General features: G+C 43.4%; 1 protein-coding gene across 1 annotated transcript; it reads right to left on the bottom strand.

Annotated features, from left to right (window-relative positions):
• Positions 1-1,859: 1,859 nt before the first annotated feature.
• Positions 1,860-19,459, bottom strand: IL5RA (interleukin 5 receptor subunit alpha). Its single transcript, XM_054838597.1, has 11 exons — positions 19,374-19,459; positions 17,346-17,430; positions 15,845-15,990; positions 15,124-15,262; positions 14,452-14,584; positions 14,186-14,376; positions 13,062-13,207; positions 12,280-12,415; positions 8,922-9,018; positions 3,912-3,993; positions 1,860-1,969 (listed from the first exon to the last, which is right to left on the bottom strand). The coding sequence occupies exons 1-11, from the start codon at positions 19,455-19,457 to the stop codon at positions 1,877-1,879; spliced, it is 1,332 nt and encodes a 443-aa protein (XP_054694572.1). The 5' UTR covers positions 19,458-19,459; the 3' UTR covers positions 1,860-1,876.
• Positions 19,460-19,857: the final 398 nt, after the last annotated feature.

The following is a 19,857-nucleotide window of genomic DNA, read 5'->3' as shown; positions in this document are numbered from 1 at the left end:
CTGCGAGTGCCCGTGCCTGCCCCTCCTGCAGCCCCGGTGAGCCGCTGGGTGGGCAGACAGACAGAGCCCACCCCTCCAGCGGCATTCCCTCCCTCAGGAGAAGGGAGCAGAAGAAATACAGGTGAAGCTCTCATTTCATACCGAACCCGGGATCTTGCAGCACCCAGGTTGCAGTCTCGGCCGGCCACTGTGATCCCCGGGCAGGCGTCAGCCATTGCAGCCCCACCGGCTTCACGCAGCCAAACACTGGGGATGTTTAAGCCCCAGGGAAACCAAGATATTAAAAATACCTATTTTCCTCTGCAAACTGTACAAATCTTACAAGAAGGAAGAAAATAACCTGAAGAAAAAATAAACTTCCACAAACCAGGAGAGGAATTGACAGCAAGGACTCCTCTGCGTGCTGGGCAGTCAGGACACCCAAGGAGAGGTGTGCAGCAGGCGTCGGGGTGTCGTTACTCGAGTGTCTTTGTCCACATGGCAGCAAAATTACATGAGCTTAGACATTTTTACCAATATCCTGGAACTTCACAGGCAAAATCAGAGCGCAGGACAGCTCTCCTGCCCAGGCCTCGCCGTGTGTCTGGCGCAGCGGGGTCTGGCAACGCAGTGCGGGCAGAGCCAGCGGCGTGCTGGGAGCTGGCCGTGCCCAGCCAGGGCTTAGAGGGGTTTTATGCTCAGTGCTGGGGTGGGAGCTCTGCGGGGGCTGCTAAGGGCTCTTCAGCTGCCAGAGGCTGGTGAGCGGGAGATTCCTGTCAGTTTTCTGCAGTGTTTCATAGCTGTTTACCAGAATAGTTTTCCGTTCCCAGGCTGTGAACTTACTGTAAGTTTAAATGTGGCTCCCCGCAGGCCTGTAGTGCACACACCCCGTGCAGCACCCCAGGCCACCTGCAGAACCTGCCACGCTCACAAACTCTCAGATTTCAGTTGTGCCTGCGGAGCAAGGCACCAGCTGTGCACACACAAATAACAAGGTGATGTGTTACCTGTGTGTACAAAAGTAACAAGGGAAGGTGCTAGCTGTGTGCACAAAAATAACGAGACTCTAACTGTACATCAGCTGCATAAGCAAACTAACCTTGTCTTAAATAGCCTACAAAATCCAGAGGCTTTGGGGGTTTATAAAGTCCTGCAACTGAGACAGCCTTTTCCCCACATCCAAAATTGGCGCTGTGTTTAGTTAAAAAGCAAGAGGTAAGTACCGTCGTGCAGTACAAGAGCACGGCTCTGGCCGTTGCCCCGTTCAAGCAATCCCCACGCAGGAGCAGTCTGGCTGCACAGCTCACAGCTCGCGCACAGCACGGACAGACGCTCCCTTTATCAGTGAATTGCGTTTCCATGGAGGTTCTTCAGGTTATTTGCTGAGTTCACGCTGTTTCATTACAAAGTGTATCAGTGAAGGCAAAGTGTGAGGCCCCACTCACGATGGAGTTGCTGTAGCCGTGCAGCACTGGGGTGCTCTACAGCTCGTTTTACTCTTGTCCCAGTATGTGACCCACCTTGGGCACTGCCAGGGACCACAGCTGGGTACCTTGCTGCCAGACACAGGGCTGCGCCAAGTCCCAGTTTGCATTTTGCATCCTGACTTGTCAGAGGTATTGAAAACAAAACAAAAATCAAAAAGATTAAGCTGTCAACCAGAAAAAAAGCCATTAGCTTTTTTCCAGATTTTTTTTCCCTACACCACTCTTGTACCATGTACTTATATCCTGCTTAAACTGGGACTTTTTGTTTAATAGTTTAGCAAGGCACCTCGTGGAAGCGAGTCCTCCTTCCCCAGTTGGAAATGCCGCCGCAGCAGAGGTGACACAAAGCCCGCTCCGGCGATGCTGTGTGACGTGCCAGCGCTGCGCAGCCTCGCCAGCCCCGCAGCCTCTCAGAAGACTGAGTCATCAAGGGTGCTGTAGTAGAGATCTTCAGTGAAGCTTCCGAACTCGGTCTCTGTCTCACTGGTGCAGGTACGTGCTCTCTGGAAGGCAAACATCACTTTAGCTGGCCAGCTGGGAGGTAAACTGAGGTTATCAACTAAACCGCACTGATTAAGAGACAGGAGTCACAAATAAATAATGTTTTAAGCCTGTGTTGAATATTCGTTATGAAGCAAATAGTGCAAAGCCTATTTGCAAAACATGTAACAACATGTTTCAAGTTGGTGCATTTAAAGAGGGATTCACCCAAAAGATTTCGTGAGGTAAGAGCCGAGAAAGAGCATTGGGTTCAATAGAAGAATTTTGCCAGAAAGTTCACGTTGCTGCTGAAGTTCTCACAGGGCTACTCATCACTCTGTCCCTCAGGCCAGCAGCCCCCTGCACCCACAGATTTCCCATTTGGCATGCTCTGCACAACCCAGTTGACCGCAGTGGCCAACAGGCAGCCCTCTGCAGCCAAGGGCAAAGAGCTGGAGGGCGTGTTATGAGGCATGTGAATTTTTTTGAATAAGCAGCAGTGAAGGCCACTTGTGGGGCCAGATCCCGACCCCTCGGTACTGAGCAGTGTCGCATGCAAGCGTGCAAGGCCAGGGTGGCTCGCAGAAGGAAACAGAAAGCAGTAGTTCAGCAGCTGGGAAGCTCGCTGAGGCGGCGGGAGGCAGAGCTGCTCCTTGGGGCCGAGCGTGGTTCCCACGGGCCGCACTGCTACCGCTGCGCTGGGCTTTCGTCACCTCGCCCCGCTGTTTACGCTCTGAATTTAGGAACTGGATGCCCTCAACAAACAGCTGCTGGGGGTTTCACTCTCCCAGGCCATCTCAGCAGAGACACCATGGCCATGCCATCACCCCGCCATGCCAGTGCCACCTCCCCTTCGGCCACGGTGCCAGCAGAAAGCCTCCAGCCGGTATTGCACACCCGCACCAAGCTCACTTTAAATAGAGAGAGACTAAATACAAGGCAAGGCTGCTTTGAATAATGTGAAACAGCCTTTGTAAGCTCATATCTTCTAGCTGCAGTGTTAATATTTGCTATTTCTCATATTCTTATTTGTGATACCCTAAGTCGCGTTATTTTACACCAGTGACTTTAATTGAAAACAAACAGTATATGATAATCTTTTAAACCTGTTTCCTTGACCACACCACGGAATAGGAACAATACCCAAAAAATCAAACCACTATTCTAAGGGGACAAATTAAAATCAAGTTACTGAGCAGCACTTCCCTTGAGCAGACAATGAGGAGTTTTATCTTATCTGTAAGGCAAATGTATTTATCAGGAAGCAACAGCAAACATAATAAGGCTTAAGACCAGCTTAACAGTAGGACCAAAACATTTCCCATTGCTAGGTTTCACAAAATAAATCAGCTCTCCAGGAGTCAACCTCCAGTCCCTGCCAAGGCAGAGCTACCTGCCGGGCTGCGCTCGGTGGAAGGGGCAACAGCACTGCATTTCCGTGCAAACGGCACAGCCTTTTGTAATATTCGTTGCATAGTAGAAAAGCACTTGATAATAGCACTTAATCCTTTGGTTGGTTTTTAAACCATCCCTCCCCAAAACCAGTTCATCTACAAACAAAGCCTGATCCAGACCTACTGCAGACTGGGACCTGTCCTCAGCAGAGGAGGTGGCCACACAGCCAGGTGAGAACCGACCGCAGCAGTTACGATTGCAAGAACAGCCTGACAAATTGCTAAATCCAATGGCTAACTCGATGTTATCGTCAGGGCTGTGCGTGTCATTACGTTAACTGCACCCATGGATTTCCTATTTGGCACGTTTTGCACAACACATTTGCCAATGTAGCCCACATTTAATATGGACATTAGAAATTCTAAGAGGTCAAAAGATTTTAACTTAGCGCTAACGAGCTATATGCTCCCAGCCTTACAGGGAAAGAGCAGCACACAAACACAAGGATTCTTTCTAGTAATAATAATAATAATAATAATAATAAAAAGAGTGACTAAAATGTGATTTTACCTCATAGTCATTTGGGAAGGGATCTCTGAATTTGTTGCTGGGTGTTGGAATTGGTGGGAACAGTTTACTCCATACGTGGTTTCTGCAAAACACAGTAGTGGAGGGATGTGAAAGAATTGCTTTTTCTGATGGGTGACGTGTCCAACAAGCAACACGTGTTTAGCCCCGTAGGAACACACGTCTCCTGGCCCCACCGGCCCTCCTACCCCACTCAGTCATCGGCATCTGACAGCAGCAGCAGGTTCAAAAGGGGTCAAAGTAATGGATAACAGTCCGCCAGCGCACACCCTGGGGACTGGGCAGGTGTGCCATCCCTACCAGGGCCCTCCTGGACCCTGGGGACAAGCGGATGGCGAAAAGGTGGTGGGCCAATGCTCTCTCTCATCAGCCTCTCCCATCACAGCCGCAGCAGAGAGCTAGGCTAGAAGGTCGAATCCAAGGGTGCACTGCACGGCTTTTAACGGCCAGCAATAGGCCTGTCTTGGGGAGAAATTAATTGCTCTGATCTGTCTGTTCACGCTCATGTTCTTCCTAAGAGCCGCGTTGTCATGTACCTTGTTTGAACAGTCCAGACAGGCTGTCTCTCGCTCAGACTTTGGTTTCAGGACATAATCTGCCTGTGTCTCATGGTAGGAGAGCAACCGCAAATAGCTGTGTGCCGAGGGAACAAGGAGGAGGCAAGGAATGGGACCAGAGATGGCTGACAGTAAACGGTTCTGCTCAGCAGTGTAATAACTCATCCTGCTAACACCCTTTGAGATACTCCTTCCCCGCCTGATGCTCCTTAGTCTGGCTTAAGCATACAGGCAAAAGTATTTTTGTGATAGCAAGTGCTGCAGAATGAACTATTTCTTGTCTGTGATACATCGCAGAGTACAGACTTCACATTGCAATCACCAAAACGCATTCACTATCTCTACCCCTGGATAGCACAATAGGGCCGGATTTTAATGGGAAATTGGCCTGAGTAAAGATTGTAAGATTTAGCTCAGAATTAGTATCTGGTGCCTGTTCTGTGGTGCAAGCCTGACATCCATGAAGCAGAGATGTGGCCAAGGTGTGGAGCCTGTCTGGGACCAAGGGCAGATCTGCTCCTCTGCACCGTTTATTTTGTGGCAATTCTCCTGGCTGATGTCTGGTTAGTTCAATGCTTATGTTCTTACGACTACGCTTCTTCCAAAAGCTTTCTGAGTTCTGACTCTCAGTTTGGAGCTAGACCTTCCTGGCTGAGCTGCTGCTGCCTTGAAGGAGACATTGATGCTTAACTAATTATTAGGCGAAGGGAAGGGCCATACCACTGCTCACACAGTAGACCGGACCAAGCAAGCTATGGGATGTCTCCCCATTGCTGCACATGGATGAGGTTTTGTGACGGAGATGGACAGCCAGAAGTGGGAATATGGGGGGAAAAGTAGGGTGTGAGTTGGTTTTAGGAGACATTTGCATCCCCTCTGTTGTGAAATGCTGAAGGCAGCCCAGCCATCAACTGGCTGCAGAGGACAAGTCAAGCCGTGTGGTCACCACTAGCAGAGTGGGTCAGTAATGTGGCTCTGGTGTAACTCGGGAGTGGGACGGGATGAGTGCCCGTATCAACACTCCAGTGCCTGGCATCATGTCTACTCTTCCCAGCTTTCCTGCTAAGGGTTAGGTCTTTGTGACCATACCCAGGTTAGGTTTGCAAGCGCTGTTGCCTTCACAGCTCCTGCACTCCGTCATGTCTCCCAAGCCTTTCAGGAGGAAGGCCCTGGAGGCTACATGGTTTCACCTGTGTCTTATTTCAGCTCAGAGCATGGGTTTGATTTATGCTATTGCTGTGCAATGTAACCAACAAGATTTGGTTTTGTTTGGAATTGGCGCATTTCTAGTTGTGCTGTTTGTCAATAAAAGATTTTGATGGAGCCATATTAGAATTATTTATTGAGACAGCAAAAAGCATAAGTTACATGTCACTTCTGGAATAGAAACACATAAGGAGGGGTGCACCAAAACCCAACAGAATGAGGCAGAAGCACACTTGTGTTTGGGGGGGGGGCTGCTTGCCCCCCAGGTGCAAGAGTCTTTGCAGGGAGGTGTTGGTGGGTGTGGTGATAGTGGTGCCCTCAGAATTGTCCTGTTCTTTTTTGCAGGACACTGAAAAGTTGGAGTTATGTGATTAAATATCTTGTCACAAAAAATGTTCCAGTTATCTCTGCTTGTCTCTACACAGGTTAGAGCACAGCCCTTTCCATAGTGCTACTTGGACCTTCAGGCTTTGGGTCCCCCACGGGACCCTCATGCCTTAACTCGGTGTTTCAGAGCTTCTAGCTATTGTGCTGTGTACGTCTTGCTGAAATTTGCCACTTTTCCCACAGGCTGTGACATGAAAAGGCCACAGATAAATAAAGAGAAATAAGTAAGAGAACAAGTTCTTCTTTTCCTTTTTCTAACTGCTACGATGAGAGTGATAAAATACTTGTTTTCACAGTATGTTGGAGTGCCTTTTCTAGTGTCTTGCCTCCCCCGAGATTCCCTGTGACATTTTCCAAACGACTTCCCACTAGCGGGCGGCTGGTGACTGCTGGTCGTGGACCTGAGAGCAGTGCAGAAGAGGGAGGGGTAGCTGGCGGAGGTCGGGGTGACCACATTGATTTCAGGGTATGGAGGGCTACTGACTGTCCTCATGTCAATTAAGTGGAGAGCAGCTGGGAGCAAGTTATTAACTACATCCTCCTGTGGGCTCACCTCCAGGAGAAAATGTTATTCCAAGGCACAGCCTAAGGACGTACAGAAGATGCTCATTCATAAAGGCAGAGGGCAAACTAGGAAAACATTCAATTGTGCTTATCAAGACAGTAACCCTGTCAGTTACTGCAAGCAAGTGAAGGGAAAAGAGTATCCAAACAGTCCCACAGGGCTACTTTGCCTTGTAGCATTTCTCCCAAATGGTGGTCTGTATCTCTGATGCCTGCAATCACCGGGAAGTACACAGAAAAAAATATAGAACTCTTTGCTATAATGAAATTCCTTATAATGGCTTCAAATTGTATGAAATTTGAAATGATTCTGTGGCTTAAATTGCATGGTACACTTCAGGAATTTTCAAGAGCAGTAAAAACTGAGGGTACTAATGAAAATGTGATCTAGGGAACCTGCTCTATTTTTCTTTTTTTAATATTTGCAGATACAACAAATGAGCAGGCTAAGCACTGCGTTTCTTCTTATACATCCCACCTCCTCCTAGGGCAGGCTGGGGGATCAGAGAAATGGCAAGGATGCTGAGCAAGAAGCAGCTTGGGAAGGGTTGAGTGAAGCTAGCAACTTCATGAAATTCAGTGCAGCAGACAGATAAAATTTTAATCACTTTGGCAAAGATGGAATGTAATGAGTCTTTGGGTGCTAGGGAATTATTACGTGCTAGCTGGGCAGAGAGAAACTCCTAGAAGCAAACAATGTATCATCAAGCAGCTGAACCCGGAAAAGCTAGTTTAAATTTGCCTAATGTATTAAAGTTCATAAAATGCATTAGTACAGCATCTTCAAGCTGGTCCTGGAGTAGAAGTCTTCCCCTGTACCTATTCCTCCCCCTCTATCCGTTTCAGGATCTCCACAGGGGGTAACTGCATAATATCCAAATACTTGCAGAACTCCACAGGAAAACATGGAGCAGCATGACTGCTACTAACTGGTGTTGGAACTAACTGGTGTTGGAGTTTTGCTGTTCCAAAGAGAGAGGAGAGAGCTGACGAAGATGATGCCGGAGCAGTGGAGGACCTACAGCAACACAGACAGGTCAATCCATAACAGAATCAGTGATGTGAGTAAGAGTGGTTTGGGGATTTCCACCAATACATCAAGGCTGCATAATTGGGAATAAGTGCGTATGAAGCACAACACGAATAAACTCTCTCTGGAGTTAATCTATCTTGTTCCGAAACGCTTATTGAGGCCTGCTGTGCTACTTAAATTGACTTAAGAACAGGTTATCATAGACGCCAGACACTTTAGGGAGAGTTAATAACAGTTATTCTAATGTAACATTCCTGTAGACAAGAACTTTATTTGATAAAGGAAATGCGGTCTGGAAAGGAAAATAGCCAAGGACATAGCAGGATGACCAAGAAATTAAAAGGCATTAAAGAAATTAATAAGAAATGAGCAGAGTCGAGGACAGCACTTGCATTACTGGGACCTGTGTTTATTGTGGACTGATAATTGCTGCTTGCTGCATGTTTCAGGGGAGAAGCTTTTAATTATATTGATTCTTTCATTCATCGCTTATGATTTGACTAGTCGCAGCTACAGAAATCCAAAGCGTATCTGGGTTTTTTCACAGCACATTTTTGGAAGTTTGGCTATATGGCATCTTTTTTTACTACATAGCATCCATAGCCTCTGTAGTAATTAAAAGTAAACTAAACAAATAGTTCAAAAACTCAAAGCAAACAGTAGTTCAACACACTTGCTCCTGTTAAGAGGTAAGGAGGAGCAGCAAGCACAAAGGTACTGAATTTTTACAGAGCATCTACCACACTCCTTGATGTCAACTGAAATTCAGACTGCGTGCCCAGGGCCCAGTATAGAGTGTAGGTCTGCAGGCTGAACTAGACAAGACGGAGAAAACACTGGCCAGGACATGTTAGCCATGAAAGATGCTCTCAGCAGCTTTCACCAGGGTTAAAGACAGAGTCCTCCTAGGGAAATCATTGACCCAACCAGATCCATTTAAGTGAAGAAACGAGATCAGGACAAATAGATTTTTAACAAACTCACCTCACTCAGTATATGGTTTTGTTGTTTAAGATTAAATTAATAACCCTCTTACCCCACCAACTTTACTGAATGTTATTATTGGTAATTAATGAGGCTGATTATTACTTAATCAGTACTTTTGCTTTATATAATTATGCTTGAATACCAAACTCAGTGCTCTTTCTTAAAATTAAGCAAAGCTTGTAACATCCCCCCACACCTCTTGACCAGCTAGTTCTTAGTTAGTTATACTGTAATTAAAAAGAAGACAGTTATACTTACATTTTGCATATTATAGCAACAAGCAGGAATGTGCAGCACGTCAACACACAAAGCACAGCGAGAATCCAGGCTACGGGATTCTCCAGTTTGTTTTGCCCTGAATTTCAAGAAAAAAAAAATATTATTTTAGTGCAGATTATTTTAAACACACTCTTATAAAAAATTTCATCAGCTGTTTTATGTGATTATATTCAGATCACAAATTAACATGCAAACGATGATAAATTGGAATCTGGAATTAAAAACAAAATGCATAGCTTCAAGAAAAATTTCTGTGCAACTGACTTTCTGATTTCGACAATAAATTTGTTTCATTTTAATGTGAAGGAGAGAGCGAGCCGAGAAGCGGGAGGAGCCAGGCCCACCAGGAGGATGATACGGACTGCTGCTTGCCGTCCCGAGAGACACAATGCCATGCAGCAAGCACACGACTGGGACTCGGCAAAGACAGTTTGCTGATAATCTCAGGCACAAACTGCTTGTTTTCCATTAAACCATTCTTCACTTCTGTTAATCCTTTCTAGCCAGGAACTGGATTTCTCTGGCTTCCTAAACTTGCCTGTAAAAAAGACATCAAAACCTCCCATTTTTCTTGTGAGCTGGTTGCTGACACATTTCCTCAGGAACAATTTCCCTGTTGCCTCTGCCTGTGAGCAGACACAGGTATTCCTACCAAGGTCAATGTTTCTGTTTTGAAAAGGCATTGCTCAGTGGCCACAACCATTATTTTGTGCCACATTATATAACAAAACCATTTACATTGAACTGCATTTTCAAAAGGCTGACGAGTCGGTGTGTGCTTACGATAACTACCTGTCCTGTGCATCAAGGTGTCAGCGCTGCCATTACCAAGTAATTGAAAGGACATAAATCCGCCAGCACCAGGAGCGTTGGGTGCTGTAGACAAAACAATATTCGATTGTGGCCAAATTTGTTTCTGAGAAATGAGGAGCTGAGCCTGCTGTCTCCGCCGACGGCTGCAGTTGCGTGGCAGTCCCCGAGAGCAGTGCGTGGATGACGCCATGAGCAGGCCTGTGCACTCCGTCCTGCGCCTCTGCACCACCCTGACGGGGCGTACACAGCCAACCTTGCGATTACAAACAGGCTAGGATGGTATGTCTCCAGGGTTACTACTTTTCTTTCCAGAAAATAAGATTTGGGATGTAACTGTCAACCCAGCTCGTGTAAGTCCTGAGGATGACTGGGGCAGTAAACTGTGGAAAGCAGCTAAGTCCCATAAAACAATTTTAATCTTTCCAACGCAAAGGCTGGGAAGTGTCTCCGTTTTCCAAACCGAAAATGGCAGGGTCCTAAGTCTCTTCCATCTTATGTCAGTTGGCAACAGCCCCAAAAAGGCCTGATCAGGCAGCACTAAGTCCCACTGCAACTCGGAGTAAGGTGTGGGAGAAGCAGCAATTGCAGAGGCCGTGCTGTGGCTCTGGGGACCTGCCTGGTGTGCTCGTCCTCGGGCTTCTCTCCGAGACGTGCCCGGAGGTACCAGCCCAGCCCCAGTACCACGGTGACCAGCAACGAGCCCATGCACCTGCCTACCGAGAGGTTTCCGCATAGCACATCAAACAGAGGGAACAGATGAAACTGCCTCAGAGCCACGGAGCAAGTTAACAGCAATGCTAAAGAGACTGGCTGGAGTACGTACTGAAACCCAGCGACTTATGCAGTAACCTGTATTGTGTCAGTGAACTGCAACAAGCCTCAAAAACCCCTTTGTCATAAGAAAAACTGAAGTAATTGGACCTATCCTTGGCTATTTTTGAGATCTAAGTAAATTTTTATGGAAGACTAACTTTTTTTTTTTCACCATCAGAATGAATTTTCCATATTTGGTATTTGCAGTACATGAGTAGAAGTGTCCATAACGGCGTCCAGGTTCCTCAGTCATCGTCATGCTGTGCAGCAGAGACAGCTCCAGGAGTGCTCCGGCTCACAGAGAGGGGCCCTCAAATCTTTCAGCTTTGCTGGGAAAGCAGAATCGGGACAGCACAAATGTGCTGTGAGGTGCTTCTCAGCCCCAAACTTGATCTCTGGATCTTTGAAACTGTGAACCCTGGCAATGGCTGCTCACACGTATCTACAGCTTCACAGATGTGATTCGTATCAGGCCACCATGCGTAGTTCATGAGGGTGTCCAGCCCACTTGGCCACACTAATGATTTTTATGTAGCTTGCTTTGCCTGTAATGCTTCTGCACAACCTTTTAGAGACAGCTGGTATGAAGGTGCAGTTTTACAACGCCTGCTCTGGCAGCGTACGGCTGCATTTCACAGGGTTTGATCACCACAGCCCAAGGAAAGGAACCAGAATTGTGTTTCAGTTTCTAACAAAGTTGGAGGATCACTGCTACAGGACAGGCAGTCGAGACCGGTGTTTTTCTCAGGGTGTGGGCTCAGAAGAGCTCTACTGGTCTTAAAGTTGGTCTCATCCAAATATTTCCCAGATAGGTGCATGAGGCTAATAAACAGGCCCAGTTTTTTTTAACTAATGAGATGTCTGGTCAGCCCCCTGCCCCGGGGGAGCGGGCCGGTTGCTGAGCCTCTCAAGGGCTTCTGGGTGCCACAGAGCCAGGTGGGAAGGTCAAAGGGATGTGTTAAGAGTAAGGGCAGCAAAACACCAGCAGATTTAATCACATTCAGCACCAAATAGATATAAGAGGGAAAAGTGCAGTAAACAGGAGAGTGTTAGGGACTTTTTTTTTTTTTTAGTGAAAACCAGGAAGTTAAGAAACTCAAAAGATAAGAGCAAAGGAGGATGTCTAAGAAGAAACAGTTGATAACGTACCATGATAAGGAAACTGTTATTTCCAGAAAAACATGTTCAGCAAGCAGGACATAGAGAACAAAGGGGCAAAGTATCATGTTCCAAAGATGCTAAACCCATGCTCTTCCCCCCCTGGCCCTGGCCCAATATTGAAGAGTGCAGATAGCTCCACTAAAGTAATAGTTGACAAGATCACTCATACTAACTTCCAGCATGAACATCACAATGCGTGCCAGGGAAAGACATGTAAACACTAAATAAGTAATGCAACTAAAAGGCCTTACCTAGAACTTAGGCCTTAAGTCAGTTCAAAGCAGTCTCTGAAAACATCAGCATGTAGAAACAAAACACTAAGCAACCCCTCCATATGTCCAAAAGTTTGCTTGGGAGATTTTTTTTTTCTTTTTAATGGAACACAGATTTAACTCCCTTTGGCATTAACAAGTCGGTTTCTTTCTTCAAATACCTGTTTTCCTGGCTTCTACTAAAATTTCTTCATGTTATGCATGCTCATGATTAGGCAGCATTTGCTTTCCAGCAATGTAATAATATTCACTACAAGACAGAAGCATGTCATTCTTACCAACGTAAATAATTTCACTCCAGTCACTCCAAAATCCTCTCGTACAATATATGTGATGATTAGCTCTTATTTGGATGGAATACCTGCTGGTAACATCAATTCGCAATCTGAAGTCGTTTGAGGATATTTTCAATATCTGTTAGGAAAACAATATTGTACTGTTATAGACCACTTAAGACTAAACAGTACAGAAAACAAACTTTAATCATGTTTATCTTTTTTTTTTTTTTAAACTCCTTTACTACATTAAGAGTGAGCATCTGGCCTTGCTTTTGAAGTAAGATCTCTATTTTTATAGGTGTATTTTTTCTCATAATACACCAGTATTTCAGGGCAAATTCTTGAAAGATGCCTCATTTTTGCATTCTTCCTTAAGACACTTAATGCTGGATTTTCAGAGTTGTCCATCCTCCTACTGTTCTGAACCCAGATACATAAAACTGAATAACTCCAATTTTTGTCCTTCTGCTTTCCTAGGTCTCTTGGGAATAATTTGTTGCAGACACCAATGACATCCAGAAAAAGAGAAAAAATATGAAAACTGATGAGACCTTGGTTTTGCAGAACGCTACTCACAACTGGGACACAAGTTTCACCAAAAGTCCATAGTTTCAAAAATGCACTAATAGCAGGTTTTATTTTAAATATTTAAAATTTGTAACATATCCATGAATATGAAGACTTTTTCACCAGGTTTCATAAAGGCAAATTATAGCTATATAGGACAGGCAGCTCAGAGACAGGAACACTCAGTAATGCTTGAGCATCAGAGAAGCAATTACCTGCTTGTTACCTGACTTCAAGTTGAAGAGGTAAAATTCATATTCAAAACATTCTTTAGGCAAAGGAGAAATTGGCTTCTCCCATGTGGCCAGGAGATCATTTTGCTCTAAGAATACAGTGACGTTTCTGGGAACATTCACTTTCTCTACAAAAAGAAAATGGTACTGGTAAGTTATTTATAGAGCAAAGTTTAAATACTAACAATTGGAGCATTTTATAACCTGATAGTGTTTCCAAGGAGGACCTATAATCCTTGAATTTATTTCACATTTTGGACTGAAAAGATAAGGATTTAGGAGGAAAAACTATATTGCAGAACATAGTTAAGGGAAAATAGTTTTTAAAATCCACTTAAAAGTTTTGGAAAAATAGATTATTTGAGGGAGGGGGAATCTATTACATTAATTTTTCACAAAAGCATTAAATTAATGAACAGTTAGAAAAACTTCTTTTCAGGAAAAAAAAAAACCAGATGTAACCAGGAAAGTTACTGAAAACTGGAACAAATTCAAAGGAATGCATCAGCAGCTATTGTGGGGATGATTTCTAAGGAGAAAGTATGTCAACTGTTTTATCTTAGTGAAGCCATGAAAAAGGGAGATGTTACCTATTTACAAAAAAGTGAAAGGCGTTGAACTAATGAGGGATGAGAAATTATTTGGGTAGATGAAAGATGCTAGACAGTCATGGCTGATACTACCTTTCATTCGAGCCTAATGCCTTTCTTTAAATGGACATGGTTATCCTGAACATCATGTTTTTCCTTTTAAAGAACGGCTGTAAAATAAAAGGTAGTAAAAACTGTACTTGAAAGTATATTGACTAAATCAATTGAAAATGAATATTGAAAATAATGCTTTGGCTAACAAACAGGAAAACTAATTGTCTTTTCTACCTTTTTTTGTCATTATGTAATTTAAAATAAATTATTAAAATCAAAGTTGGTTAAAACCATCCATTTCTGTCTTATAATCTCCTCCAATTTCATTCAGATGTCTATGCAAAACCAGCACATACATTCACCTGCATCAAGAACCATTCAATTCAGTAGTATTCTCTCACAAATCCTTTGACAAGCCCGCGAGACATTTTTAATATTTTTTTTAAATGTATTTCTACTCACCAATGGCATTTTGGTTAAATAACTGCTGAAAAGGCTTGATTGCAGCATACTTGCTAGACCCATTAATGTGTATTACAATGAGATTGTCAACCTCTTCAGGATCGATATGAGTCACTGAAAATCTGCACTCAATATTCCTGTTCCACTTGTCTTTGATATAATCTTGACATTCTTCAGTGTACGTCTCATACCTAAATTAAAATACTTGTGAGACATGGTGGTCTTAAAGAAATTAATTGCTGACTAAAATGGGAGAAAACACCAACCTGTAAAATAGAAAGTATTTGGTATCTTCTGGTGCTCCTTGGCCAGGCAGCCAAGTGCAATGGAGAGAAACAGTACTAGAAATGGTGATGCGAGTCACACAGGACAAATTAGTGACAGATGTCTCTGGAGCACCTAGAGAGTCAAGGAATTATAAAGCAGAAAAAAAAAAAAAAATCTTATTTAAAAAGTCCTAAGAAATTCATGTTGTTAAAATACTCTGATTACAGTCTTTGGTCCATTACATCTATGTCTATTGTATCCAATTCTCTTCCATATCACACAGGTCTATCAGTTATGGATGGATGAAGAGTCCCAAACAGTGTAAGTAAAGCTGTAGCACACAACACCATTACATATTTCCTGTACACCTTGCAATTCAAGGCAACATGATCTTTTAATATCCTAGAGTGTATCAAAATAGGTTATCTTAGCCTTAGCAAGGAATTTTTAGAAAATTTTATATGGGTTATCCATGTTGTGCACCTCCAGATTGTACTCCAGGCTCCGCAGCAGTAGAGAAAGGCCTGGACGAAATCATTTTGTAAGATCAGTGTAGCAGGTAGAGGGGAAAATGCTGTATTTTTCAATTATTAAACGTGTCATCTTTTGATGTCTAGTCCACAGACCAGGGCAGAACACAAAATTCAGACCTTCCTGGCATTTCTTCTTACCTGGTGGAGGCGGGAGTTTTTCCTTCACCCAGTCACTTCTCATCTGAAGGTCATTATGGAGAAGTAACGTCCGAACACGTGCAGAGAAACCGTTGTGAAGTGCAGCTGTTCGGATACTGTGAGTCTTCTTCGTATCGTACTTGAAATAAAAAAAAAAATAAAAATCAAATAAGCATCAGATGTGATGGAAGCCAAGTTAAGGGACCTGCAAAGAGGCAAACCAGCCAGCTAATTTAGCTGGTTATATTAAATGTATAAAGCTAGAGAGTACAAATAATCCACACAAGAAGTGTGTCAGGTTTCTCATTTAAGACAGCAGGACCCTGATCTTCCCAAAAATTTGTCTATAGCACACAGCTGTGATGAAATGTGGTCTGACAGTTTAATGATAACCTGGCATTAATGAGAATTAAGTGAGCTGACTTGAACGGGGAGCAGTATCACTTAAAACCAGTAGCCAGCTTCCCCGCAAGAACAACGCTGCAGAGATCACCAATTCCCAGGCTAACCCTTGTCCCGGCAGATCTGTGCCCATAAACCTAGCTGAAAGGGAGTCTCTCCAGTGCCCAAAGTCTTTGTTCATGATATAAGAGAATAAGCAATTCAATATGCCAATCGTTCAAGAGACATATCATGCCTACCGCACCCTGGTTTGGGGCAGTATGTTTAACTCAACAGGAATTTAATGTTCTTAGGATACTGGACTTATCTTTTATCTTACCTCTTCAGGCACAGGGCTTAGGATTTTCACGTCATATCTAATAGTGTGGTTTTTTTGTTCTTGACTAGGGTTTGGTTTCCAGCGTAAAAGTACTTGTGCTAATGCAGAGACCGTAAGGGTGAAGTTGACAGGTGGGAAAACCTGAACTGTAAGGGAAAAACCAAAAATATTCATAACATAGTAATCCAGTCAATTGTTTAGAGCAACAGCTGCTTACAAGCAATGAGCAATACAAGCAAATAATTTCATTTCAATATTATATTCTCTCAACAGCTTCTTATAAAATGTTTCTAATGTTTGAAAAATATCTTTAAATAACAACCAAAACTTCATCAAATAAGAGTTTTACTTAAAACTTAGTTTAAAAAATGAATTTTTACAACATTTTCAACCTGAAAATCACAATGATATATTGCATTTGGCTTGTTAATTAGGTTCAGATTTTTCAACTTGATCCTCATAGCCACATAGACACTGGGCATCTGTACTGAACCAGGGCTGATCAAGTGATCAACCGTACAAACAATTCTCACCCAGATAAGCTTGCAGAAGAGCATAACGTGGGGGCTTTCTAAGGGAAGGCTGACAGCCACAAGAAGTTCTATGTGAGAGAAGAAACAAAATGATGAACAGAGGAATCAAGCACAAATGGAAGAAAACATAGAAGGATGGGAATGATAATTTAAAATGACAGGGCAAGAGGAATTCCTGGAGCTTATATGGAAATTAGGACAATCTCATGCTGGGGGAAAAATGTTAGCATATAAATAGCAAGGCAACGAAATAATCAATCTACTCCCCTCCATTTCTAGAGTTCTTCAGAGCCTGTCCTCCTTTAACTGCCATCTCCACGGCAGTTGAGGGATATCAATACCCATTTCTCTTCTCCCATGATTTCAGCCTTTGATGCCCACTAGTTCAATTTTCAAGCATGCCCCTTGCATTAGGAAGACTGCCTCATGCAGGCTCAGAAAACCCCATCACAAACCACCCTGAACTGCTTCTCTTAAAATGTTCCTTGTAGAGATGCTCACAAAAAATGCCACCATTAAGGTCATTGATACACCAGGATGATGCCAATGATGCTTTGTGTCACCATGTTTCTGCAGCTAACCGCAGTTTTGTTCCTGGAAGTAGAATTGCTAGCTGGAATAACGCCTTTGCTCTGGCTGGATTAAATTGTTGAATAAACCAGGCCAGGAACTACTGTCCAGCCCAGAGGGCAAGTGGCACGGCACAGCTTGCGTCTGCATGCCTCACGGTTCTTCCCTCTCAAAGCAAAACAGTCTGCAGGCACTGGCTGGGAGCAATCTAACTGAGACAGGGTACAACTGTGCTGGGAATGACGTTCACACAGCATGTTCAGCTGTGGTCCTGTGCTCACGGCATGCCAGGGACTGTTTTATTTACGTGTAGAATAGCGCATTTGACCTACACGGAGAGGGGCCTTGGTCACCCGCTGCTGCTACAGCTACACACTGGTAGAAGGAAAAAGCCTTACCTCCTGCAGCATGAGGTACGTTTGGCTGAACCACGTTCGTTGTCCAAAGGAGGATCAGAAAAACTCTCATCATGCTGGCCATGATCTTTAGATGGTAAACGAGAACAGCCACATATCAACATACGTGCCTTGTCACCATTTTACAGAGGTAAAAATAGCTAAAAATGAACACAATCCCCAGTGTTAAACACACAAACCACAGAGCATGGTATATCCACACAATCAAAGGAATGAAACTGCCACCCTGCAGGGGACAGACTCTTCTCCTTTCCTTGCAGGAAAATGCATTTAATATAAGTACCACCAACCACATTTTATTTTGCTCCCTCTGCTTCTGCCATCCCTCTTCAGAAAAGCTACTGGTTTCAAACACTGTCATGTGTGGATGTTCAGAGCAGCAGTCACAGACTTCAAGTATCTCTCCACGGAGAGGAGCAAGTCAAGGTATATTGGCTTCCAGTGAAGTCCCATTTACTCCGAGAACAGAAATAGCCATGTTTTTAGCTGCCACTATATAGAATGGCTACTTGCAGGAATTTACTTTCCAGTTTCTATTTCAATAAAGCTCACTAAAGAAACAGTCTCAGTGCTCACCTCAAGGCTAATTCTCCAGTGTTAATTACTGGATGTAAGAGAAACTATTTTGTTTGTTTCTAATTTAAATGAATGACTATTTTTAATGTTTAAAACCAGCATGTTCTTATGCTTCCTACAGATTGCTTCATGAAGTACTGGGAGATAAAAAAAATCTGTGTGTAAGCTATTCATGTATGACCAAATATAAATGACATGGAAATACAGAACAGCAGCTTTCCAAAATGTTCTTTACCGAAGAGAAATACGCCCTCCCAGCCCAATCGCACTACTTCCCCGGGGCACTACAGCAATTGTTTGTATGGAAAACATATTTTCAGATGGTAATGAGCAGAGAAAGCATCTTTAACCCATCAGTTCTCCCTGAACCTCCAATAAATAACCCAGGGACTGGAAGCACTCCAATTGATCACAGTTGGAGTAGTTCTGCCATAGAGTAACTATTTTTCAAAATGGTCTATGAATGCTGAGCTCATTAAAATGACACATAATCTACAATACAGTGAGTTTCTTAATGTCTGAGTCCACTCATTATCTATAGTCATATTTTGTATGTATCTACTATTCTGCTAGCCAAAATGTGCACAAGGCTAATTGAACCTCTGGAGTTTTGTAATGGATTATTCCTGGGCAGTCAGGGTTTGTTTTCACGTATGTCAGGTTATTGAAACACATTCTGGCCAGACATTTTGGTTCTTCCAAAATGTATGTGAACAATCGGGTAATTACTATTCACACCGTACATTTATGCCTACACAATGCCGCCAAGACAATTTCCGATTGCGTTAACATTCATGGAAAGTCTGTTCTTTCAGATTTTCTGACCTGAATATCGCACAGACCTCTGCTTCACAAGATGATGTTATTCTGGAAGGCATTAAGTGGACTAAACGCAAGTTTACAATGGCATCTGCAAACAACGCTGATCTCTGACCACCTCTACCACACTGATACTGCTTTATTGATAAAAAATAATTTAAAAAACCACCTGCTAGAACATGACACACATTTCCAATATGGTTTTGTACAAATTACTGGCGTCAGGCTTGCTTTCCTTCAAAAACCATCGTATAGCTCATTTACCTGATGAGACTAGTAATACACTAATAACTTTTTTCTCTATTTAAAAGTAAAAATGCATCAACTTCAAGTCTCTGAAAATAAAAACTGGCTTCTCATTTTCATGCTAGCCATAACCCCAGGACAACTCTACCAAGAACACAACTCTGAACTGCACAGATGTGTGTGTGTGTGCTTTTATGCACAGGTGCACATCTGCATTCCTACCTGTCTGTTAACATTACCCACCACGTTCATTGCAGCTCTCCCATCAACCACCTACAACCAAAACCAGCAGCTAAGCAGCAGTTTCAAGGCGATTAAGCTCTTGTAATGTGAACCAGGTACCTCAGCAAGAAAGACACAAGAACCCACCAAAGGGCATTCCACTGGCAGAGGAGACGGAGAGACAGGTTGTGCTTCCCCATCTGCAGTCAAAGCCTTCATCAAATAAAACATCAGGTACAACTACAAGACTTTGGGAAAGAAGCTTCATTAGTTCCACTGCTAAGAGAACTCACTTTGTTTAAAAAGAAGCCATCACTCCAGTATGTTATTAAAAATAAATCTTCAAAAAGCCTCATGTTTTACAGCTGCTCAGGATTCACATCTACTAATTTGAGCGACACCAGTATGTTGGTTTCAGGACTGCTCTGGCATTTAGCACAACCAGAAAAGCTGTCTCTCTCTTGGGCTTGCTTAAAGTGGCTTTGGCTACCTACACTTTTTTTTCACTTTGTCCTCAAAAAATAAGGATTCTGGTTCTTCCTGGGCACATTCTTTTCCTTATACTTTTGAAAAGATCCTAAAGATCAATTTTTCAAAGATACTTTTGCTGTCTGAAAGCATGCAAGTATTA

The sequence above is a fragment of the Grus americana genome, chromosome 11, assembly GCF_028858705.1.
Source record: "Grus americana isolate bGruAme1 chromosome 11, bGruAme1.mat, whole genome shotgun sequence".
NCBI lineage: Eukaryota > Metazoa > Chordata > Aves > Gruiformes > Gruidae > Grus > Grus americana.
The sequence above is the reverse complement of the archived record's forward strand: the minus strand, read 5'-3'. Positions and strand labels throughout refer to the sequence as shown.

Excerpts from the sequence above, each read along its gene's own strand:
- IL5RA (XM_054838597.1), bottom strand. The coding sequence starts at position 19,457 with ATGTTTTATTTGATGAAGGCTTTGACTGCAGATGGGGAAGCACAACCT. Across the intron at positions 17,431-19,373 it reads TGCCAGTGGAATGCCCTTTG|ATCATGGCCAGCATGATGAG; the intron begins GTGGGTTCTTGT and ends TACCATCTAAAG. Across the intron at positions 3,994-8,921 it reads GTTGCTATAATATGCAAAAT|AAACCACGTATGGAGTAAAC; the intron begins GTAAGTATAACT and ends TGTGTTTTGCAG.